At 36.6% G+C, this 21116-nt stretch overlaps 1 protein-coding gene across 1 annotated transcript in view; it reads left to right on the forward strand.

Moving 5' to 3' along the window:
• LOC128649393 (ADAMTS-like protein 1) overlaps positions 1-21116 on the forward strand; it is a 466596-nt gene that overhangs the window by 424326 nt on the left and 21154 nt on the right. The window contains exon 24 of the mRNA XM_053702643.1: positions 19396-19608. Within this exon, the coding sequence (XP_053558618.1) occupies positions 19396-19608 (213 nt within the window). The remainder of the gene's footprint in view (positions 1-19395; positions 19609-21116) is intronic.

The raw sequence follows: 21116 nt of genomic DNA on the forward strand, positions 1-21116 counted from the left end.
CAAACAACAGTCTTTTAGAAAAGTCAGTGGGATTTAAAAAATGATCCTGCCTCAGAGGTATACGATTTAAAGGGACATTCCAGCCAAAATTGGAATCCACACAGATACATTTCATTTTTGAATAGAAGCATTTTTTTGTCATATACATGTTTTAGCAAAAAAAGTTTTAGCTGTTTCAAAGGAGTATTTAAGTATTCACCATGCACCAGCATCTTAAACACAGCACTTGCTCAAAGAGCCTAAGGTTGTTGATTGTGCCATATGGTAATAAATCCATTTATTAATGGCTAACATGATGAAAGCCCCACTGGCGTTCTGAGCAGCTGCAGTATTTAAAATGCACATCATATGTTTTGACAACTCACTATACCTTCATTTGTATAAAAACTAACACTGAGTAAAGATCTTGTATTCCTACTAGTGGTCTGTACATGAGCAATATGCCCGGTGCGTGAGCTCCAGCTGCTGCGCCTGATAACTCACTGTTCTGCTCTAAATGTGATCACTTTTATAACGGCTGCCTATAGTAGTGCATTGCTGCTCCTTCAAAAAGGACACCAAGACAATGAAGCTAATTTAATAACAGTAGAAAATGTGAAAGTTGTTTAAAATCATATGAATCATTACATTTTGGTTTTTATGCCTCTTTAATATAATGCTACTAGAAGATGGGAATCAGACATTGCAGATCTGATAAAGCATTGAACACAGGTTTGTTCTGCAAAACCTTAGATATATATGGTTAATCCATTTAGCAATGTGCATACAAGTTTAAATGTGTTGTGCAGATCCTTTGTTATCTTTGTGCATTTTGAGCATTTATTTTGTTGACCTAACCCATTTACAAAAATAATTTATTAGTGGGACATTAAAGTCAAAATTAAACTTTCATACTTCAGACAGAGCATGCAGTTTTAAACAACTTTCCAGTTTACTTCTATCTAATGTGCTTTGTTCTCTTGGTATCATTTGTTGAACAAAATATACCTAGGTAGTTTTAGCAGCAGTAATACATTACTGGTAGCTAGCTGCTTATTGGTGGCTACACATATATGGCTGTGGTCAATATTAGATAATAGAAGTTAATTGAATTTGATCTGAATCATGAAAGAAACATTTTGGGTTTCATGTCCCTTTAATGCTTTCATGATACATTCTTCTTATGTAAAAGTTTGTATACTTAGCTTTTTCCTGTAATACTTTTCATTTTAAAGGACAATTTTATGTCAGGTTTAACAAAGACAGTTTTATTTGTTACAATATATATCCACTTTTACTTTTGAAGGTTTACCCATTTGCTTCTTATCAAATGAGTATAACTCCACATAGAGTAACATAACTTTTTTAATTTATCTTCAGATGCAAGAGTTTTGTTTTCACTATAAATAAAGCTACTTCTCCATTTTAGACAAATATATATGTATTGCATTTGTTACGTTCTACAGTAATCATGTGATAAATATTGGGAAAATAGTATTAAAAAATCAGAAAATGTATATTGAGTGTTCTGTACTATTTCAGCTAATTATGAGCAATTTGTGCAAAGGAAACAGTTAACTGATCTATAATGGTTCTTTGTATTCAAACCTCTGTGGGTTCTTTTTTTCAGTTTAACATCAGCCATGCACATATATATTGTGAATCCCAATTTATGCTTTAACTTTTTTTTTTTTTTTTGCTATAAAAAAACATGCTAATATTTGATTTAAAATGGAATGTTTTCCTTGGATCTGAGCCCCATATTTAAAAATCTATTTTTAAAATATGTTTAAATTTCAGTATGTTTTACAGTCCTCATGATAATTTGGTAGAAGTAGCATAGATTTTATTAGAAAAGTGAAACCGTATATTTTCATATCTGATTACTTATGTTCACAGTTGTTTTACAGTTAATTATTAAATATTGGTTTATATATGTGGGTGAAGGGTCTTGATTCATAAGATCGTGAACCTCTATCCTAGACTTATGTGAATGTGTACATGGGAAAATGTGATAATGTGTCCTCTGTTGCCTAAATGTGTGTTTAATAGTTTAGCTGTATAGAACCACATCCTGGTTTTTAACAATAACTCTGCATTTATATATATATATATATAAATATATATATATATATATATATATATATATATATATACACACAAGATAATGGTTAATTCATTCAGATGATCTTGCTATTTATTTATGTATGTATTTATTTTTTTTACTGATTTTAACAGACATTTTTATAAACATGTACCACTGTGTGAATTTTGAGAGATACTGTAATTGTATTCTATATCCTGCTAGACCTTATTTATATATCAAGATGTCAATTATATTTAATTATCAGCACCATGTAATTGACTACTACACATTGTAAGAGCATAACTAAAGTAAAAGTATGTTGTGGTAATATGTAAATGCTATCCAGGTGCAGGAGGTAAACTTGTCACACTGAAAATAACAAAAGTTTCTGCTTCATTAATTTTGCTGAACCAATTAAAACACTCAATACATTTTCATAAAGACCTCAACAAAATTACTAAATGCATCCAATGAGAATAAGGGATCCCATTTACAGTGTTCCTCACATAAAATCTTGCAATACATTACTGGGAGCTAGCTGCTGATTGGTGGCTACACATATATGGTTGTGATCAGTGGCTTACTTGATGTGTTCAGCTAGCTTCCAGTAGTACATTGCTGCTCTTTAACAAAGAATATCAAGAGAATAAATAATATAAATGTTGCCAGCTGTGTGGCATTATGAAGTAGCTGGGTAGGGGCAATGTAATATTTTTCCTTACACAAAAATGCAGTATACGCCCCTTAGTGAGACACCCTGTTTTCAGGGTAAAAAATGTCTTTAGATCATTCCACCAGGGAAATAGAAGTACTGGCGAGCATTCTTTAATAATCTTGCCAGCCTAGAAACCTTTAGATCATCCGGCCCTTAGTGAGAAAATAACAACATTGCAGAAAACAAGCCAATTTAATTACACACTTCAGTGTTTTTTATGAGATATTCACTATACTAAGATATCACTTTAGGCTTTCTCTTTAGGCTGTAAGAAAAACCAAACATAGAAAGATGTGTGTGTAGTGTAGGGCCGGTGCTAGGATTTTTGGCTACACAGGCAAAGACACATTTTGCCCCCCCCCCCAAAAAAAAAAAAAAATATGATATACCCTGCTACTACTGCTTCTTACCAAAATGTTCTAGTAATGTGTAATAGATTCTGTATGACATAATGTGTCAAAGTGGTGGCTCAAAATTTACCTGCCCACACATACATATACATTTTCACACACACATACACATTTATGCACACACAGACATACAGACATACTCATGCACACATATTACACATTAACACCCACACACATACATATTTACACATACTCATGCACACATACATATACACACACATTTATATACACATACATACACACACACATACTACACCACACACACATATACACATACACATTTATACACATACAGACATACTCATGCACACATATTACACATTAACACCCACACACATACATATTTACACATACTCATGCACACATACATATACACACACATTTATATACACATACATACACACACACATACCACACACATACTACACCACACACACATATACACACACACACATACACATTTATACACATACAGACATACTCATGCACACATATTACACATTAACACCCACACACATACATATTTACACATACTCATGCACACATACATATACACACACATTTATATACACATACATACACACACATACTACTCCACACACACATATACACACACACACATACATATTTACACATACTCATGCACACATACATATACACACACATTTATACACACATACATACACACACATACCACACACATACTACACCAAACACACATATACACACACACACATTTATACACATACAGACATACTCATGCACACATATTACACATTAACACACACACACATACATATTTACACATACTCATGCACACATACATATACACACTCATTTATATACACATACATATACACACATACTACTCCACACACACATATACACACACACACATACATATTTACACATACTCATGCACACATACATATACACACACATTTATATACACATACATACACACACATACTACTCCACACACACATATACACACACACACATACATATTTACACATACTCATGCACACATACATATACACACACATTTATATACACATACATACACACACATACCACACACATACTACACCAAACACACATACACACACACACACACATACACATTTATACACATACAGACATACTCATGCACACATATTACACATTAACACACACACACATACATATTTACACATACTCATGCACACATACATATACACACACATTTATATAAACATACATACACACACATACTACTCCACACACACACACATACATATTTACACATACTCATGCACACATACATATACACACACATTTATATACACATACATACACACACATACCACACACATACTACACCACACACACATATATACACACACACACACAAATATACACGCTTACACATACATACAAAAACACACACTTGAGTGACAACTGAAAGACATGCTATTTCACAGATCACAAGCTAGTAGCCTTGTTTCCACCACTTTTGTATTGTGTAAACTAATATAGCATAATGTTTAATGTCTGCCATCACCCATAGTTTTGCCATATTAAGTTAAAACATGCCACAACTGCCTAAAGCTTCCTCAGTAGAAAACCAAGAAACCATAATATACTTCCAATAAAACAGCTGTCTGACACAATTACTCATTATATTATAACAGAAACCCTACACCAAATGTGTTTGTGTGTATCCAGCCATTGCGGTACTAACTTCTTTGAAGTCACAGCATACTGTGCTTGTCCACTGCTCTGTGTGTGCACACTGCACCATGGCCTCCAGGATGCTCTCTTATGGTTGTTACAGAGTACCAACTCACATTCCATCCCCCCCTCCTGTGGCGCGGTGCTAACTTGGTGCGCAGCAGCACAGCGGAGAGGCCACCTTGCAGGTCGCTCCGTCACTGCCTTGCTTCCTCCACTCCAACAAATGCTCACTGCTGTGCTGACTGCTGTGTACAGTCTGCCCCAGCCAGACCCCAGCGGAGAGGCCCAATGGGAAATACCATGGCATCCTAGCCGACCAATTGGCACTGCTGCTAAACTACTCAGGGTTCCTGCCTTTGTCAGTAGCGCAGATAAAACAGTTAATGCGCGCAGGAACTCTGTGCTCACATTCAGCTAGATTACAAGTTTTGCGTTGCGACTTGTAACGCTGAAAATATGGCATTTCAACATTAAAACAGTACAGCTATTACAAGTGTTGTTGGTATAGCTGTACCACACACGTTTTAGCCTGTACCGCAACGTCATTCCCGCACACGTAAAAATGAGATATACTAATTTAAACTAGTAACCCCTAAACCTAACGACCCCCTAACTTTATATTAAAATTACAATTTCCCTATCTTAAATTAAAACTTACCTGTCAAATTAAAAAAATTATTTTAAACTAAAATTAAACTATTGTAATTATTAAACTAAAATTAAACTAACTACCAATTAAAAAAAATTAAACTACCAATAAAAAAATCAAAACAAAATTACAAAAAAAAACAAACTAAATTACAAAAAAAACACTAAATTACGAAAAATAACAAAGGATCAAAAAAATAAATAAATTGCACCTAATCTAATAGCCTTATCAAAATAAAAAAGGCCACCCAAAATAAAAAACCCTAGCCTACAATAAACTACCAATGGCCCTTAAAAGGACCTTTTGTGGGGCATTGCCCCAAAGATATCAGCTCTTTTACCTGTAAAAAAAATAACAACACCCCCCATCAGTAAAACCCCCACCTAACCAACCACCCCAAATAAAAAACTATCTATAATAACCTAAGCTAACCATTGCCATGAAAAGGGCATTTGCATGGGCATTTCCCTTAAAAGGTCATTTAACTCTTTTACTGCCCAGACCCTAAACTAAAAAAAAAAAACACCCAAAAAACCCTTAAAAAAATCTAACACTAACCCCCAACGATCCACTTACCGTTGTTGAAGTCCCGCTTGAAGGATCCATCCAGCTGGCGAAGTCCTCATCCATGCGTCAAGAGGTCTTCATCCAGACGGCCTCTTCTATCTTCATCCAGCCGGTGAAGTCCTCATCCATGCGGCAAGAAGTCTTAATCCAGGCGGCCTCTTCGATCTTCATCCAGCCGGCGCGGAGTGGGTCCATCCTGAAGACATCTGGCACGGAGCATCCTCTTCATACGGTCTCCGCTGTACACTGAATCTTCAATGCAAGGGACGCGATTCAAGATGGCGTCCCTTGCATTCAAATTGGCTGAAAATTTTGAATCAGCCAATAGGAATTAGGGCTGCTAAAATCCTATTGGCTATTCAAATCAGCCAATAGGATTTAAGCAGCTCTCATTCTATTGGCTAATTCAATTTTTTTAATTTGATAAGGCTATTAGATTAGGTGTAATTCTTTTTTCTTTTTGATAATTTGTTTGTTATTTTGTGTATTGTATATTTTTAGGGGTGTTTTTTTTTAAAGTAAAAGAGCTGTTTATCTTAGGGCAATGCCCTACAAAAGGCCATTTTAAGGGCCCTTGGTAGTTTTGGGGTGGGGGTTTGTTTAGTTTTAGGGGGTGTTTTTTTTAAAAAGTAAAAGAGCTGTTTATCTTAGGGCAATGCCCTACAAAGGCCATTGTAAGGGCCCTTGGTAGTTTGGGGGGTGGGGGTTTGTATAGTGTTATTCTTTTTAAAGTAAAAGAGCTGTTTATCATAGGGCAATGCCCTACAAAATGCCCTTTTAAGGGCCCTTGGTAGTTTATTCTAGAGTAGGGTTTTTATTTTGGGGTGGTTTTTTTATGGGTATTAGAATAGGAATATTCTTTCTTTTTTTGGATAATTTTGTTTTGTTTTGTTTTTTTGTAATGGTAGGTTTTTTTATTTTTTGAAATGTTAGTTTTTTATTTTTGGTAATGGTAGGAATGTTAGATTTTAGCGTAAGGCAGGTTATGTTTTATTTCCCAGGTAAGTTTGTATTTATTTTAACAAGGTAGTTAGTAAATAGTTAACTATTTACTAACTAGTCTACCTAGTTAAAATAAATACAAACTTACCTTCGAAATAAAAAAAAAACCTAAGCTAACTACAATGTAACTATTAGTTATATTGTAGCTAGCTTAGGTTTTATTTCACAGGTATTTAGTTTTAAAAAGGTATTATTTAGTTAATAATTGTAAGTTTAATTTAGATCTAATTCAATTATGTTAAAGTTAGGGGTTAGGGTTACATTTAGGGTTAGGTTTAGGGGTTAATATAGTTTAATTTAGCTTGTTGCGATGTGAAGGGGCTGGTGGTTTAGGGGTTAATAGGTTAATTTAGTTAATAATTGTAAATTTAATTCAGCTTTATTTTTATTATGTTAAAGTTAGGGGGTGTTAGGGTTAAGGTTAGGGGTTAATATAGTTTAATTTAGCTTGTTACGATGTGGGGGGCTGGTGGTTTAGGGGTTAATAAATGTAGTATATTGGCGGCGATATCGGGAGCGGCAGATTAGGGGTTAATAACTGTAGGCAGGCATCAGTGATGTTGGGGGCAGCAGATTAGGGGTGTTTAGACGTAGGGTTTATGTTAGGGTGTTATGTTTAAACTGTCTTTTTATTTACCCATAGACATCAATGGGGCTGCGTTACAGAACTTTTGTTTCCACAATCGCAGGTGTTAGTTTTTTTTATTTGCCGGCTCTCCCCATTGATGTCTATGGGGAAATCGTGCATGAGCACGTCTAAGCAGCGCTCTGATTGTGTGTGGTATGGAGCTCAACGCAACCATATCGCACACAAAAGGTGTATGTTTGAAAACTTGTAATGGCAGCGCTATAGAAAATTAAATAATGTAACTTTTGTTGCGTTTGTTAACTTCTCTATAGCGCTCAAAACTCCCCCTGCTGGAGCATTCTAAGGCAGCTGCCTTGTTTGCCTTATGCCCTGTGTAGTCCCAGCACTAGACTTAACCACTGCATGCAAAATATGACATATCACGCAACATCAATATACATGATAATGTAGCACTTGTTTCCATATTCTGTGTATCTGTTTTGTTTATTGAGACTACACATTAAATTTATGCTATTTTGTGGATGAGTAATGCATATGAGATTTATCAGCATACTGACAAGTTTATCCCTACAAGACATGAGCATACAGGTCAAGTGGATTATTGTGCATTACTGTGAGTTGAAGGTTTTGAAGAAAACCACATGTTTTGCCTCTGCTCTTTACGTAAATGTCCCCTTAATGGGAATTATAAATACTTTTTTAAGGTTAATAGAACAAGGTCAGTGTCTCATTTAACTGTTTTAGTGTTTAGTTTCTTTATAGCCAAATCTGTGTGTGTTGTTTTTTTATTATTATTGTTTTCTTTATTGAGAGAATAAAATAAAGATGATAACACATGGAATGTACAGAGTTCATATGTTATGTGGTTTGATCATCATAGTACAACAATTTAATTGTAAATTACAGCTCTCATTTTCATAAAAATATTTTACATGATAGAAAAACATAATTTATGTAAGAACTTACCTGATAAATTCATTTCTTTCATATTAGCAAGAGTCCATGAGCTAGTGACGTATGGGATATACATTCCTACCAGGAGGGGCAAAGTTTCCCAAACCTCAAAATGCCTATAAATACACCCCTCACCACACCCACAATTCAGTTTAACGAATATGGAGTTATAGAAAATACTTGAGAGGAGCGCTAGACTCGACCCACTTAGCCAACCTCTGGTCCTACCTCCTTCCTAGGTAGTTAAAAAATAGGAGAATCTGAATGTGTGTAGTGTAGGTGGCGCTAAAATATATATTAAGTATACCTAGCAGTGGGCTAATAAACCAACGATACTATGTTGTCCTGGGACAGTTTTTTAACAATCCTCATATAAAATAATTCTTGAGTCAATAATTGGAGGTAACTCGTGCCTGGATTAGAATTATGTACAACTTTTTAATGATATAAAAGGTAAAAACACAATAAATCAAAAACACAGTAAAAATAATCCAAGCAATCTCTCATGCAATTGGCCCAAACACTCTTCAATCACAACCGCTTCTAAATAAAATTGCTAATACAAATTACTATATTGATATTAGATCCTCTATGTGAATGGTTAAGGAGATATACGTCTAAGGAAAAAATATGCAGAAAGCGACAGGTATATGTTTGACTATCTGGCTTGGGTTCTATTCCCGATACAAGTCTCTGTGTATAGGGGACTTTCTTCTGTTGCCGTAACAGACTGACGTGTAACTGCCTGTTTCTACTCGGCCCGTAATATCAAATAGTCCTTGTTTTGCCTTGTTACAATGGTACACCTGCTTGAAATCTCATGAGAAGGGGGAGTTCCCCAGATGAAATATGCAATCTTATGCAAATAGGGGCAAATCCCCACTCGGAACAACAGTCTTATGATGTAAAAATAGTAACACCGGAGTCTGTATTTAATGAACAGTTTCCACAGACAATCTTAATCCGGTTAGGTGGTATGGATCACACTTTAGCGGGGAGTTACTGACATATAGATACTCTCACCTGCTGGTCTTTGTCCGGGTGCATAAGCTCTTATAGCGATATTGAAAGTCTGGTTAAGTAGTGGACCTCCTTGTCCCTGTGGGTAACTATCTTCACTTGCGCAAGCCTTATCTTAGTTACCTTTTCACCGCAGCCTCTCCGTGACACTCTGCTCTTCAAGTACTTCGTACGCAGAGCCGGTTACTGCTGAGTTTCCTCTTTGTCTTTCACCTTTCTACGCGTTTCACCCCTAAGGTGTGGGGCTTTTTCAAGATTCGAGTTTAACGAATAGCCAAGAAGTGGGGTGATAAAAAAGTGCGAAAGCATATAAAATAAGGAATTGGAATAATTGTGCTTTATACAAAATCATAACCACCACAAAAAAAGGGCGGGCCTCATGGACTCTTGCTAATATGAAAGAAATGAATTTATCAGGTAAGTTCTTACATAAATTATGTTTTCTTTCATGTAATTAGCAAGAGTCCATGAGCTAGTGACGTATGGGATAATGATTACCCAAGATGTGGATCTTTCCACACAAGAGTCACTAGAGAGGGAGGGATAAAATAAAGACAGCCAATTCCTGCTGAAAATAATCCACACCCAAAATAAAGTTTAATGAAAAACATAAGCAGAAGATTCAAACTGAAACCGCTGCCTGAAGTACTTTTCTACCAAAAACTGCTTCAGAAGAAGAAAACACATCAAAATGGTAGAATTTAGTAAAAGTATGCAAAGAGGACCAAGTTGCTGCTTTGCAAATCTGATCAATCGAAGCTTCATTCCTAAACGCCCAGGAAGTAGAAACTGACCTAGTAGAATGAGCTGTAATCCTTTGAGGCGGAGTTTTACCCGACTCAACATAGGCAAGATGAATTAAAGATTTCAACCAAGATGCCAAAGAAATGGCAGAAGCTTTCTGGCCTTTTCTAGCACCGGAAAAAATAACAAATAGACTAGAAGTCTTTCGGAAAGACTTAGTAGCTTCAACATAATATTTCAAAGCTCTAACAACATCCAAAGAATGCAATGATTTCTCCTTAGAATTCTTAGGATTAGGACATAATGAAGGAACCACAATTTCTCTACTAATGTTGTTGGAATTCACAACTTTAGGTAAAAATTCAAAAGAAGTTCGCAACACCGCCTTATCCTGATGAAAAATCAGAAAAGGAGACTCACAAGAAAGAGCAGATAATTCAGAAACTCTTCTGGCAGAAGAGATGGCCAAAAGGAACAAAACTTTCCAAGAAAGTAATTTAATGTCCAATGAATGCATAGGTTCAAACGGAGGAGCTTGAAGAGCTCCCAGAACCAAATTCAAACTCCAAGGAGGAGAAATTGACTTAATGACAGGTTTTATACGAACCAAAGCTTGTACAAAACAATGAATATCAGGAAGAATAGCAATCTTTCTGTGAAAAAGAACAGAAAGAGCAGAGATTTGACCTTTCAAGGAACTTGCGGACAAACCCTTATCTAAACCATCCTGAAGAAACTGTAAAATTCTCGGTATTCTAAAAGAATGCCAAGAAAAATGATGAGAAAGACACCAAGAAATATAAGTCTTCCAGACTCTATAATATATCTCTCTAGATACAGATTTACGAGCCTGTAACATAGTATTAATCACAGAGTCAGAGAAACCTCTTTGACCAAGAATCAAGCGTTCAATCTCCATACCTTTAAATTTAAGGATTTCAGATCCTGATGGAAAAAAGGACCTTGAGACAGAAGGTCTGGTCTTAACGGAAGAGTCCACGGTTGGCAAGAGGCCATCCGGACAAGATCCGCATACCAAAACCTGTGAGGCCATGCCGGAGCTACCAGCAGAACAAACGAGCATTCCTTCAGAATCTTGGAGATTACTCTTGGAAGAAGAACTAGAGGCGGAAAGATATAAGCAGGATGATGCTTCCAAGGAAGTGATAATGCATCCACTGCCTCCGCCTGAGGATCCCGGGATCTGGACAGATACCTGGGAAGTTTCTTGTTTAGATGAGACGCCATCAGATATATTTCTGGAAGTTCCCACATTTGAACAATCTGAAGAAACACCTCTGGGTGAAGAGACCATTCGCCCGGATGCAACGTTTGGCGACTGAGATAATCCGCTTCCCAATTGTCTATACCTGGGATATGAACCGCAGAGATTAGACAGGAGCTGGATTCCGCCCAAACCAAAATTCGAGATACTTCTTTCATAGCCAGAGGACTGTGAGTCCCTCCTTGATGATTGATGTATGCCACAGTTGTGACATTGTCTGTCTGAAAACAAATGAACGATTCTCTCTTCAGAAGAGGCCAAAACTGAAGAGCTCTGAAAATTGCACGGAGTTCCAAAATATTGATCGGTAATCTCACCTCCTGAGATTCCCAAACTCCTTGTGCCGTCAGAGATCCCCACACAGCTCCCCAACCTGTGAGACTTGCATCTGTTGAAATTACAGTCCAGGTCGGAAGCACAAAAGAAGCCCCCTGAATTAAACGATGGTGATCTGTCCACCACGTTAGAGAGTGTCGAACAATCGGTTTTAAAGATATTAATTGAGATATCTTTGTGTAATCCTTGCACCATTGATTCAGCATACAGAGCTGAAGAGGTCGCATGTGAAAACGAGCAAAGGGGATCGCGTCCGATGCAACAGTCATAAGACCTAGAATTTCCATGCATAAGGCTACCGAAGGGAATGATTGTGACTGAAGGTTTCGACAAGCTGAAATCAATTTTAGACGTCTCTTGTCTGTTAAAGACAGAGTCATGGACACTGAATCTATCTGGAAACCCAGAAAAGTTACCCTTGTCTGAGGAATCAATGAACTTTTTGGTAAATTGATCCTCCAACCATGATCTTGAAGAAACAACACAAGTCGATTCGTATGAGATTCTGCTAAATGTAAAGACTGAGCAAGTACCAAGATATCGTCCAAATAAGGAAATACCACAATACCCTGTTCTCTGATTACAGACAGAAGGGCACCGAGAACCTTTGTAAAAATTCTTGGAGCTGTAGCTAGGCCAAACGGCAGAGCCACAAACTGGTAATGCTTGTCCAGAAAAGAGAATCTCAGGAACTGATAATGATCTGGATGAATCAGAATATGCAGATATGCATCCTGTAAATCTATTGTGGACATATAATGCCCTTGCTGAACAAAAGGCAAGATAGTCCTTACAGTTACCATCTTGAACGTTGGTATCCTTACATAACGATTCAATATTTTTAGATCCAGAACTGGTCTGAAGGAATTCTCCTTCTTTGGTACAATGAAGAGATTTGAATAAAACCCCATCCCCTGTTCCGGAACTGGAACTGGCATAATTACTCCAGCCAACTCTAGATCTTAAACACAATTCAGAAATGCTTGAGCTTTCACTGGATTTACTGGGACACGGGAAAGAAAAAATCTCTTTGCAGGAGGTCTCATCTTGAAACCAATTCTGTACCCTTCTGAAACAATGTTCTGAATCCAAAGATTGTGAACAGAATTGATCCAAATTTCTTTGAAAAAACGTAACCTGCCCCCTACCAGCTGAGCTGGAATGAGGGCCGCACCTTCATGTGGACTTAGAAGCAGGCTTTGCCTTTCTAGCAGGCTTGGATTTATTCCAGACCGGAGATGGTTTCCAAACTGAAACTGCTCCTGAGGATGAAGGATTAGGCTTTTGTTCTTTGTTGAAACGAAAGGAACGAAAACGATTATTAGCCCTGTTTTTACCCTTAGATTTTTTATCCTGTGGTAAAAAAGTTCCTTTCCCACCAGTAACAGTTGAGATAATAGAATCCAACTGAGAACCAAATAATTTGTTACCCTGGAAAGAAATGGAAAGTAGAGTTGATTTAGAAGCCATATCAGCATTCCAAGTCTTAAGCCATAGAGCTCTTCTAGCTAAAATAGCTAGAGACATAAACCTGACATCAACTCTGATAATATCAAAAATGGCATCACAGATAAAATTATTAGCATGCTGAAGAAGAATAATAATATCATGAGAATCATGATCTGTTACTTGTTGCGCTAAAGTTTCCAACCAAAAAGTTGAAGCTGCAGCAACATCAGCCAATGATATAGCAGGTCTAAGAAGATTACCTGAACACAGATAAGCTTTTCTTAGAAAGGATTCAATTTTCCTATCTAAAGGATCCTTAAACGAAGTACCATCTGACGTAGGAATAGTAGTACGTTTAGCAAGGGTAGAAATAGCCCCATCAACTTTAGGGATTTTGTCCCAAAATTCTAATCTGTCAGACGGCACAGGATATAATTGCTTAAAACGTTTAGAAGGAGTAAATGAATTACCCAATTTATCCCATTCTTTGGAAATTACTGCAGAAATAGCATTAGGAACAGGAAAAACTTCTGGAATAACCACAGGAGATTTAAATACCTTATCTAAACGTTTAGAATTAGTATCAAGAGGACCAGAATCCTCTATTTCTAAAGCAATTAGTACTTCTTTAAGTAAAGAACGAATAAATTCCATTTTAAATAAATATGAAGATTTATCAGCATCAATCTCTGAGACAGAATCCTCTGAACCAGAAGAGTCATAAGAATCAGAATGATGATGTTCATTTAAAAATTCATCTGTAGGGAGAGAAGTTTTAAAAGATTTTTTACGTTTACTAGAAGGAGAAATAACAGACATAGCCTTCTTTATGGATTCAGAAACAAAATCTCTTATGTTATCAGGAACATTCTGCACCTTAGATGTTGAAGGAACTGCAACAGGCAATGGTACTTTACTAAAGGAAATATTATCTGCATTAACAAGTTTGTCATGACAATTAATACAAACAACAGCCGGAGGAATAGCTACCAAAAGTTTACAGCAGATACACTTAGCTTTGGTAGATCCAGCACTAGACAGCGATTTTCCTGTAGTATCTTCTGACTCAGATGCAACGTGAGACATCTTGCAATATGTAAGAGAAAAAACAACATATAAAGCAAAATTGATCAAATTCCTTAAATGACAGTTTCAGGAATGGGAAAAAATGCCAATAAACAAGCTTCTAGTAACCAGAAGCAAAGAAAAAATGAGACTGAAATAATGTGGAGAAAAAAGCGACGCCCATATTTTTTAGCGCCAAATCAGACGCCCACATTATTTGGCGCCTAAATGCTTTTGGCGCCAAAAATGACGCCACATCCGGAACGCCGACATTTTTGGCGCAAAATAACGTCAAAAAATGACGCAACTTCCGGCGACACGTATGATGCCAGAAACGGAAAATAATTTTTTGCGCCAAAAAAGTCCGCGCCAAGAATGATGCAATAAAATGAAGCATTTTCAGCCCCCGCGAGCCTAACAGCCCACAGGGAAAAAAGAGTCAAATTTTTGAAGGTAAGAAAAAAATGATTAATTCAAGTGCATTATCCCAAATATGAAACTGACTGTCTGAAAAATAAGGAACGTTGAACATTCTGAGTCAAGGCAAATAAATGTTTGAATACATATATTTAGAACTTTATAAATAAAGTGCCCAACCATAGCTTAGAGTGTCACAGAAAATAAGATTTACTTACCCCAGGACACTCATCTACATGTTTGTAGAAAGCCAAACCAGTACTGAAACGAGAATCAGTAGAGGTAATGGTATATATATAAGAGTATATCGTCGATCTGAAAAGGGAGGTAAGAGATGAATCTCTACGACCGATAACAGAGAAACTATGAAATAGACCCCGTAGAAGGAGATCACTGCATTCAAATAGGCAATACTCTCCTCACATCCCTCTGACATTCACTGCACGCTGAGAGGAAAACCGGGCTCCAACTTGCTGCGGAGCGCATATCAACGTAGAATCTAGCACAAACTTACTTCACCACCTCCATCGGAGGCAAAGTTTGTAAAACTGAATTGTGGGTGTGGTGAGGGGTGTATTTATAGGCATTTTGAGGTTTGGGAAACTTTGCCCCTCCTGGTAGGAATGTATATCCCATACGTCACTAGCTCATGGACTCTTGCTAATTACATGAAAGAAAAAGGGTATGTAATATAACACACACACACTTTGCCTGAACAAAGAAGAATATAACTGGCATTTAATGAGCAGTGTTGTGCATTAATCTGAACCCACAGATCATTTTCCTCTAAGCTTACAATATGGTTACCATTTGCAAATATGGGATTAGTAGTTTATTTTCGGTATCCAGTTTAAAAGCTTGTATTCAGTATGTATGTTTAAGTAATGCTTATAGTGCAATAGTAGGTGATTTTAATCGAAAACGTTTGCCAGTGGTTTCATAACCTTTATCTCCATTGCTTTTGTGGTCAAAGTTACTAAGCAATGCATCTCCAAAAGATACTCATTATCAGGTCAGGAATGCTGTTCCCATATCTCACCAATTAGAGAAAAAGATACTCATTATCAGGTCAGGAATGCTGTTCCCATATCTCACCAATTAGAGAAAAAGATACTCATTATCAGGTCAGGAATGCTGTTCCCATATCTCACCAATTAGAGAAAAAGATACTCATTATCAGGTCAGGAATGCTGTTCCCATATCTCACCAATTAGAGAAAAAGATACTCATTATCAGGTCAGAAATGCTGTTCCCATATCTCACCAATTAGAGAAAAAGATACTCATTATCAGGTCAGAAATGCTGTTCCCATATCTCACCAATTAGAGAAAAAGATACTCATTATCAGGACTGAAATGCTGTTACCATATCTCACCAATTAGAGAAAAAGATACTCATTATCAGGACTGGAATGCTGTTACCATATCTCACCAATTAGGGAAAAAGATACTCATTATCAGGACTGAAATGCTGTTACCATATCTCACCAATTAGTGAAAAAGATACTCATTATCAGGACTGGAATGCTGTTACCATATCTTACCAATTAGGGAAAAAGATACTCATTATCAGGACTGAAATGCTGTTACCATATCTCACCAATTAGAGAAAAAGATACTCATTATCAGGACTGGAATGCTGTTACCATATCTCACCAATTAGGGAAAAAGATACTCATTATCAGGACTGAAATGCTGTTACCATATCTCACCAATTAGTGAAAAAGATACTCATTATCAGGACTGGAATGCTGTTACCATATCTCACCAATTAGGGAAAAAGATACTCATTATCAGGACTGAAATGCTGTTACCATATCTCACCAATTAGTGAAAAAGATACTCATTATCAGGACTGGAATGCTGTTACCATATCTCACCAATTAGTGAAGAAGATACTCATTATCAGGACTGGAATGCTGTTACCATATCTCACCAATTAGTGAAGAAGATACTCATTATCAGGACTGGAATGCTGTTACCATATCTCACCAATTAGTGAAGAAGATATTCATTATCAGGACTGGAATGCTGTTACCATATCTGACCAATTAGGGAGAAAGATACTCATTATCAGGACTGGAATGCTGTTACCATATCTCACCAATTAGGGAGAAAGATACTCATTATCAGGACTGGAATGTTGTTACCATACACTCACCAAATAGGGGAAATATACTCTAGTTTGCGACTTAAAGGGATAGGAAAGTCAAAATAAAACTTGCTTGATTCAGATAGAGTATGTCATTTTAAAATTCACTTCTATTTTCAAATGTGCTTTGTTCTTTTGGTATCCCTTGTTGAAAAATAATACGCACATATCCTACACTAGTGGGAGCTAGCTGCTGATTGGTGCCTGCACGCATTTGTTTTTTATAATTGGTTAACTAGATGTGTTCAGCTAGCTGCCAATGTTCATTCAGCAAAAGGATAACAAGAGAATGAAGCAAATTTGATAATAGAAGTAAATTGGAAAGTTGATTAAAATTGTATGTTATATCTGAATCACAAAAGAACATTTTGGGATTTCCTGTCCCCTTTATCCTTCCATAATCTGATTTACTTGAAAAAGCCTTTGGGAGCATTCTGACAAAAATATATAAATAGACTATTTTAAAAAATGTCCAGTGGTAGCAGATTCTAGCTTCAGTTCTCAAAATCCCTAAAAAAGACAGATGGTCTGTCAATTTGTGAGTACAGTCAATTGCTAGTTCACTCATATTTCTACCAGTGCTTATGTAGGGAAAGTCTAAAAGCTTTGGGGTTCTTTAGCACTGATCTCAGATACTGTATTCTGCTCAATTTATTCCAAGTTCTGTTGATCGATTTTAAACTTTGAAAGCACCAAGCAAGAACATGTTAGTCAAAACAGAATATATCATCTTAGGGTGTGTCGAATGGCAACTTTTTATAGAAAAAACATTCTCTAATGGTTGTGAAATAATGAGGGGGGTATGTAGAAGTTGGCATAGATAACTTTCTGATATTTTTGCATGAGTGAATCATTTAATGCTTTACAAACACACACGTCTAAAAGCTAGATTTTGTTTTCTGTAAAATGGCTAATTTTATAATGCAAAATAACACAAATATATGATTTTAATTAAACTCCTTTAAAATAATGTAAATTTAATAGCACAGTAGGTATTTTAAGATTTGTAATATAAAAAGCTTAAAGGGACATAAGCCCTTTATGATTCAGATAGATCATACACTTTTAAACCACTTTCCAATCTATTGCTGTCCTTAGATTTTTTATTTTGTTGGTAATGGTATGATGTGATGTAGGAGCAGCAATGCATTACTGGGCTGAACACATCATTAAGACAATGACAAGAGGCATTATGTGCAGCCACCAATCAGCAGCTTACTCATAGTAATGCATTGCTACTTATCGGTATGTTTTTCAACAGAGTATAGCAAAATAATGAAGCTATTTAGATACAAAAGTACAACAACATTACAATATACTTTCATTGTTTATTTTGCCCCCTTTTACATTGTGGATTTTCCAGTCCAAAAGACAGAAAAAGCTCATGGACAGTTTCACAAACCGAACTTTGCAAAATGTATCTCCTAAATTTGCCATTTTTTGTTGTATATTTTGTGCCGAATCCAAACAATGGAGATTTTGTTAATACTATAACAGTGGCAAGGTCATGTGCTGACTTAAAGGGACAGTTTACTCAAAACATTTCTCCCCTTTTATTTTTCCAAATGATCCATTTTACCTGCTGGAGTGTATTACATTGTTTACAAGTATTTCCTTTACCCTTATATTGGCATTTTAATTAGTTGATTTATCCTATGATATCCCCACCTATTCTGAAAGTTTCTGGCCTTAGGTCCAAGTTATAGATAAGCTGTGTAAACACAGCCAGCAGAAGAAATTACACTCCCAGTGGGGTATAGAAGAGATAAAGAAGCATGTATCTGTAGACAATGTGATAAAGTAATGAGATCTGATTATACCTACAAGCTCAACCCATTTTATTATATTGTGGCTTTAAAAAAATCAGCTATTTAATATATATAAATAAACCTTAAAAAGAAACTTCCCATACATTTTATACTCTGCAGCTGGTAAAAATAGTAATTGGAAACACATTAAGGGAAAAACAATTTTACAGTGTGCTGTCACTTTAAGGCCAAATTGGCTATTCCAAATAAGGAAAGTGGTGGTGAAGTTTGACTATCGAAAAGCAATCGCAACAAAGAAAGTGTTAATCTGTTAATATGAAAAGATCTCGCTTTTATTGCCTTAATGAATACGTTATAAAGCAGTGTAAGAGAAAAGATTAAGCTGTGTGTCTAAAAAGTAAGAGATGTTTGAATAAATATAGAAGATTAGAAATAAAATACAAAATACTTTCTATACGTCTTATGATTAAATTAATTGTATTTTCCTTACAGGTTGTCCAGTCAAAAATGACTCAATTCCCAACATCTCTTGGCTTCATGCCAATCATCCTCTGGGCACAAATGTAAATCTGAGACATGAGCTTTTGGAGGGTGGTCAGATTCTTCGGTTAACTGACCTGAGCACAGATCACCAAGGAGAATATAACTGTGTTATTCATACCCCATCTGGATCACTTATACAAACAGCTTCCCTGACATTTCAAGGTAAAAACAAGGATTACTTCTCTATATCTGCTGCTGACTCACAGAATTCCAAAGATTCTAAATATGTTATGCTGTGTTTCTGAACACTATAGTAAGGACATAAAAAAGCATTCAGAAAATGCTATAATGTGTAGGCTGACCGTATTGCCGCTTTAAGAAGGGACAGATATCAAGAATACATATGTCAGGGTTCTTATACAAAACATTTCTTTAAACAGCCCTGAAAACAGCCCTGACATGTATTTTGCATGTGTCCCTTTTTAAAGTGGCAATATGGTCACCCTAATAATGTGTTAAAGCATATTATTATTGCATGCGTGTGTTTAACCCATGCAAAGCTGTATCAGAGCAGCAATGTTCTACTGAGGTCTAGCTGAACACACCTGGTTGCACTTTGACAAGAGGCATGTGTACATCTGGTTGAACTTTGACAAGAGGCATGTGTACATCTGGTTGACCAATGACAAGAGGCATGTGTACATCTGGTTGACCAATGACAAGAGGCATGTGTACATCTGGTTGACCAATGACAAGAGGCATGTGTACATCTGGTTGCACTTTGACAAGAGGCATGTGTACATCTGGTTGACCAATGACAAGAGGCATGTGTACATCTGGTTGACCAATGACAAGAGGCATGTGTACATCTGGTTGACCAATGACAAGAGGCATGTGTACATCTGGTTGACCAATGACAAGAGGCATGTGTACATCTGGTTGAACTTTGACAAGAGGCATGTGTACATCTGGTTGACCAATGACAAGAGGCATGTGTACATCTGGTTGACCAATGACAAGAGGCATGTGTACATCTGGTTGCACTTTGACAAGAGGCATGTGTACATCTGGTTGAACTTTGACAAGAGGCATGTGTACATCTGGTTGAACTTTGACAAGAGGCATGTGTACATCTGGTTGACCAATGACAAGAGGCATGTGTACATCTGGTTGACCAATGACAAGAGGCATGTGTACATCTGGTTGACCAATGACAAGAGGCATGTGTAAATCTGGTTGTCAAATGACAAGAGGCATGTCTACATCTGGTTGTCAAATGACAAGAGGCATGTGTGCACAGCCACCAGTCACCAGCTGACTCCCAGTAGTGCATTGCTACTCCTGAGCACACCTAGATCTGCTTTTAAAAAAAAAATTGAAGTGAATTGAGAAGTCTCTTAAAATTGCATGCTCTGTCTAAACCATAAAAGTTTTATTTTACTTTTATGTCCCTTTTAACCCTTTACACCAAATAGATGTAGGTACTACGTCACACAGTACTTTGTCCAGTATACTGCGTCCAACACTCTGGCACAAGTTGCTCCTGTAAGCTTTGACAGCGGGAGCCACAACTGGGGGCAGAAGGCCTTTTCCGTCATATGAAAAGGGAGCACTGATCATGCTCTGTTAGTATATGAAGGCAGATCTAATACAAGCAATGTTACTGCCTGTATCATATATTGCTGTGGGTGGAGTGCTGGGATTGAAGCAGCTCAGAGGCTATCAAGGAG

The sequence above is a fragment of the Bombina bombina genome, chromosome 2, assembly GCF_027579735.1.
Source record: "Bombina bombina isolate aBomBom1 chromosome 2, aBomBom1.pri, whole genome shotgun sequence".
NCBI classification, from domain to species: domain Eukaryota; kingdom Metazoa; phylum Chordata; class Amphibia; order Anura; family Bombinatoridae; genus Bombina; species Bombina bombina.